The sequence below is a fragment of the Chiloscyllium plagiosum genome, chromosome 6 (genome assembly GCF_004010195.1).
Source record: "Chiloscyllium plagiosum isolate BGI_BamShark_2017 chromosome 6, ASM401019v2, whole genome shotgun sequence".
Taxonomy (NCBI): Eukaryota; Metazoa; Chordata; class Chondrichthyes; order Orectolobiformes; family Hemiscylliidae; genus Chiloscyllium; species Chiloscyllium plagiosum.
In genome coordinates this window covers 51,018,500-51,024,499 of record NC_057715.1, presented here as the reverse complement: position 1 = coordinate 51,024,499, position 6,000 = coordinate 51,018,500, and the positions used below count along the sequence as shown (strand labels likewise).

At 39.3% G+C, this 6,000-nt stretch overlaps 1 protein-coding gene across 1 annotated transcript in view; it reads left to right on the top strand.

Annotated features, from left to right (window-relative positions):
* The window catches only part of LOC122551048 (centrosomal protein of 63 kDa-like), a 47,252-nt gene that overhangs the window by 8,284 nt on the left and 32,968 nt on the right, over window positions 1-6,000 (top strand). The window contains exon 2 of the mRNA XM_043692691.1: window positions 1,622-1,717. Within this exon, the coding sequence (XP_043548626.1) occupies window positions 1,622-1,717 (96 nt within the window). The remainder of the gene's footprint in view (window positions 1-1,621; window positions 1,718-6,000) is intronic.

The window sequence follows — 6,000 nt, the reverse complement described above, 5'->3', positions numbered from 1 at the left end:
AACCACTGTGCCACCGTGCCGCCCAACCACTGTGCCACCGTGCCGCCCCATTAATTGAATGGTGAAGTATGCTTTAAGTCTGAATGGCCTATTTCTGTTTTCTTGCTAATTCCTATAAGTGTCTAGGTATGTAACTGAATCCACAGTACAAATGAATGGTCTATCCATCAGACACTGTGCCATGACTGGTTATAGAATAATCATATATCATATTTGGCTCGACTCACCAGACACAGGTCCAACTGTTAGCTGTACCCATTAAAGTGTCCTATGAGATGACTGAGAATGAGTTTCCAAGTTTTGCTTTCAGGTTACAATAAAATACACCTTGGAAAAGACAGTGACTGCAGTCTTTTCAATTGCTGACATTTACAAAAATTCTTCTGAATATGTTTGTACTCTTGTACTCCCGATAGAAGCTCTGCTCAAAGGGACCAAGAGTTACAATTACTTCCTCTGATTCTTGAATCCATGTTCCTTTCAAGCACAGGTCCTTTTACTGGAGTGAAGAATCAGTAAATTTATCCTTCTATTGCAAATTAACCACAATATGGGTGAATGGCTTCTGTGTTGTAACCATTCTACGATTGCATTTTAAGCATTTGATAAAATAAATTACAGAGAAAGTATTTGGAAAGCTTGCCTTTATTCATCAGTGCATTGAGTAAAGGAGTTGGGAGGTCATTTTGTAGCTGTACAGGACTTTGGTTAGGCCACTTTATGAATGTTGCATACAGTGCTAGTCTCGCTGCTACAGGATGGTTGTTGTGAAACTTAAAAGTTAAACATCACACAACACCAGGTTATAGTCCAACAGTTTAATTGGAAGCACACTAGCTTTTGGAGTGTCGCTCCTTCATCAGTTGGTAGCTACCACCTGATGAAGGAGTGACACTCCGAAAGCTAGTGCTTCCAATTAAACCTGTTGGACTATAATCTGGTGTTGTGTGATTATTAACTTTGTACATCCCAGTCCAACACCGGCATCTCCAAGTTGTGAAACTTGAAAAGGTTCAGAAAAGATTTACAAATATGTTGTCAGGGTTGGAGGGTTTCAGCCCTCGGGAGAGACTAATTCAGCTGGGACTGTTTTACCTGGAGTGTCGGAGGCTGAGGGGTGAGCTTAGAGGTTTATAAATCACAAGGGGCATAAATAGGGTAAATAGACAAGGTCTTTTCCCTGCAGTGGGGGAGTCAAAATTAGAGGATATAGGTTTAAGTGAGGGAGGAAAGATTTAAAAGGGACCTAAGGGGCAACTTTTTCTTGCAGAGGGTGGTGCATCTAGAGAGAGGAGTTAAACCCAAAACGTTGACTTCTCCTTCACCTGATGCTGCCTGCCTTGCTGTGTTCTTCCAGCCTACTTTGTCTACTTTGGATTGCAGCATTAGCAGCTTTTTTGTCTTGGTGTCTGGAATGAGCTGCCAGAGGAAGTGTGGAGGTAGTACAATTACAACATTTAAAAGGCAGCTGGTTGGGTATATGAATAGGAGAGGTTTAGAGGGATATGAGCCAAGTGCTGGCAAATGGGACTACATTAATTTAGGATATCTTGTCGACATGGATGAGGTCTGTTTCCAAGTTATACATCTTTATGACTCTATGATCCATTCTGTTTCACAGGTGGATAAGCTTCATCAGCAGTTAGAAGACTTTGGGAACTTTCACAGGGAAATGATACATAAATGTAAAGAACGACTTAAATCCTTTAAATCTGATGTAAGTGAAATATATTTTGCTGGATGATTTTTAATCAAAGTTCAATTTCAAAATACTGGAATATACTGATTCGGCTTGTAAACAAATTTTAAAAGTGTATGTAACTTCGCTTAAAATTATGATTTGTAATTCTTTTTCCTGAGCTGTTCCTGCATACCATAATTGCAAGCAACCGAAATTCTGCTTGTGGACCTAAGTGGGGCTTCTGTCTCAATCCTCAAATTATATTGCAGAGTTGAAACAGCTTTCAGAGAATTCCTAGTCAAGGATTTTTTTTATAAAGTCTCACTTCACTTTTGGCTTAGCAGGAGGATCTGGATAAAGATTCTGAAACTTTTTTTTTGTTCAACTAGCATGCATACTTTTCATTGCTTTATAATGTGAGCCATACTTTCAAACCCCCTCATAATGTTACATTTCACATAATCATCTCTCATTGTCCTGAATGCTAATAAATATGGGCACAATCTACTCAACCTTTGATGATAAGAGAACCTTTATCTCCGAAATCCACCTACTTTGGAGCTTTTGGAACTTCTTCCAATACAAGTATATAACTATGTAAAAACAAAGGGCTCTAGAACTGTATACAATATTATTGGTGCTGCTTCACCTTTGCAAGTATAATTGTAATAAGTCTTTCTACTTTTGTAGCTTATCCTCTTGCAAAAAAAGGCTAACGTTTCCATTCACTTTGAGTTAATTGGTAGACCTGAACACTATCTTTGTGAATTGTGTCAGACACCCAGATCCCTTTTGATACTGCATTCTGCAATGTCTCTGTTTTAAATATTAAACTGCTTTATTTTCTTTTGCCAAAGCAAACAACTATGCACTTTTCCACATTATATTCCATCTGAAAAATGGTTGTTGCCTTGCTTAAGACTCATATTTTGTATCCTCATCATCACTTGATTTCCTAGCTGACTTTGTAGATGATTTGTTGGTGATACAATGTACTCAGCCAAGTGATTAACAAGATCATTAATAGTTGAGACCCCTATTCTCAGCTGTATGTCACTAGGATCATTGCATCTGGATGCACCAATAGTTTACTAAAATGGTGTCGCATATCCAGGTAAAGCAAATGCATATCAGAAATTACATTTTTACATTTTACATTACATTACATTTTTTTTACATTACATTACAGTGTGGAAACAGGCCCTTCGGCCCAACAAGTCCACACCGACCCGCCGAAGCACAACCCACCCACACCCCTACATTTACCCCTTTTTTAACCTAACACTACGGGCAATTTAACATGACCAATTCACCTGAATGGTGAGGAAATTGAGTCAGTAACCCATCCGAAATCTTGCAGTCATCTGTCCTATTTGCAGCAGAAACTTTGATACAAATTACTCTTGGCAGTCATCCACATGCTCACCAAAACCCAACTATCCCAGATGAATGTCTTGAGTGTTTGAGATTGTAACTGTCCTTCCCTTGTCATTTTTTTCAAAATCCCTGTCTAGTTCAAGATGCAATTGTCCTTTTTAGAGGAGTACAAGTAAGGAATTGAGCTATAGTATTGTATATCTATGACCTTTCTATATCTCATTCATACTTCGAAAATTGATTATAGGGAGTTTTTTTTTAAAATTGAGGTTACTCAGATAACCAACCAGTAGATGATTGGCACAGTAGAAGGACTCCAATTCAGTATCCATGATAAACAAGAACACCACAGCAGGTGTAGGCCATTCAGTGCCTCCAACCTGTTCTGCCACTCAATGCGATTGTGGCTGATCTGTAGCCTAACTCCTAAAGCTTTCCTTTGGTCCATTTCCCATCATACCTTTGAACAAAAATATGTCTATCTCAGATTTAAAATTAGCAATTGAGTTACCATCAACTCTGTTTGAAGAGTTACAAGCATCTACCACACAGTGTGTAGAAGTGCTTTCTAAATCTCTCCTGAACAGTCTAGCCATAATGTTTAGACTATATCTTGTTCTAGGAACACAATCAATAGAAATAGTTTACCTTTATCTATTCTGTCTTTTCCTGTTGATATCTTATAGATTCTGATTAGATGACCCCTTAACCTTTGTATCAATGTTTTGTGCCTACATTGCACTCCCTCCAAGGCCAACATGTTCTTCCTAAGATGTGGTGCCCAGACCTGCTCACAATATTCCAAATGAGCTCCAACCAAGTTTGCAACATAACTTCTACATCCTTGAACTCCAGTCCTCCAGAAACAAAGGCTGGCATTCCATCAGCTTTCTTGATCATTTTCTGCACCTTTTTGTGGCATTTTAAAGATTTGTGGACCTGAACTCCCAAGTCTCTTTGGACATCCATTGTAGTTAACTTCATACCAATTAGAAACTGTCTTTTTTAGAAGTATCTATCCTTTTTATGGTGCAAAATAAATAACTTCACATTTGAACTTCACTTTGAACTCCATTTGCCACAGTTTTGCCAGTTCACTTAGTCTATCAATACCCCTTTGTTATTTTATGTTATCATCTATAATGTCTACAGTGCCACCTAACTCTGGGTTATCAGCAAGTTTCTTCATTTACATGCAGATTGCTGTTACTCCAGCAATTGGAGGGAATGTAGCAACAATCCTGAATTTGAATGGTTTTCTCTGAATTCTTCCTAAAGCTGTTACCTCTTCAGCTGACATGGCTAAAAAAAGTGTAATGTTGCACATACAGTGATCAAATGGACTCCAGAGTAGTGATGATTCTTGATATATCAGTCAGATTATACAGTGCCGAGGCAAAAGTGGGTACTGCAGATGCTGGAGATCAGAGTCAAGATTAGAGTGGTGCTGGAAAAGCACAGCAGGTCAGGCAGCATCCGAGGAGCAGGTAAATTGACGTTTCGGGCAAAAGCCCTTCATTTGGCTGATGAAGGGCTTTTGCCCGAAACGTTAATTTTCCTGCTCCTCGGATGCTGCCTGACCTGCTGTGGTTTTCCAGCACCGCTCTCATCTTATACAGTGCTGAGCCAATCTTCTTGCTCATGACAAGGCATTCTCTCTTTAATAACAAACTAGATCTGATATCCACTTCTAGCCAGATTGTGATTATGGTGTTCCTTATTAGACGATGATCTACTCTTGAATGCAATCAATAGAGCCATATAAACAACACAGAGACTTTGGCAAGATAAGGAAAGTTAATTCATTCTCCTGCATAGACAACAAATGAACTAATTAGCAAGTAAGTTACCACAACTGTCAAAGAGCTGACAGATTAGGAAAAAAAAACTAAACTATAAAAATTAACACTACATGAGTGCTGGCACAAAATTGATGGGACACATCGAGGGCACATGATTTCACAAAATTAAATATTTCATTAAAAAAATTATGCTTTGTGGATTTTTATACTTAACAGGCTTCTAGCTATTTTAGAGAAGCAAAGCGAAGATTGAATACTCAATGGACTAGACAGGTCATCGATTGTCCAAAGATTGCTGGAACAGTGACTCTCTCTACATCTAATCACCCCAATTCAGAAAGGTATTCTTTACCATACCTCCTTTTCAGGATTCAAGTGGAGAAAATAATTGGAAATGGAGTTGGGTGCAGCCTCAATCTGTCTATTTTCTGCTTTGGTTGCTTGATGCCAACCATCGGACTTTGTGTCATAGATGTCTACAGCATAGAAACAGGCCTTTCTGCCCAACTTGCCCATGCCACCCAGTTTTCACAATTAAACTTGTCCCATTTGCCTGTATTTGGTCCATATACCTCCATGCCTATCCTATCCATGTACCTGCCTACACATTGCTTTAATGACAAAATTGCACTCACTTCCACTGCTTCTCTCTGAGACGACCCTCTCTGAAAAAACTGACTCTCTGGACGCTTTGTATCTGTTTCCTCTCACCTTAAAGCTATGCCCTTTAGTTTTTGACTGCCTTACCATGGGCAAAAGCTGTTGGCTATCTACCTTAGCTATGCTTCATGATTTTGTAGACCTCTGTAAGGTCATCCCTCAGTCTCGGATTCCAGGGCAAAGAAGTCCCAGCCTATCCAACCTCCCCTTATTATTCAAACCTTCCTGTCCAGGAAACTTCCTAGTAAATCTTTTCTGAACTCTTTCTAGTTCAACGATCACCTTTCTACAGCAAGGTGTCCAGAACTGCATGCAGTACTCCAAGTGTGGCCTCACCAACATCTTGTACAGATGCAACTCCTATGTCTCAACTCCTATGTTTAGTGCACAGACTGATTGAAAGCAAGCATGATGAAAGCTGCCTTCACTGATCTGTCTACCTGTGGCTGCACTTTCAAGGCACTAAGAACATGTACTCTG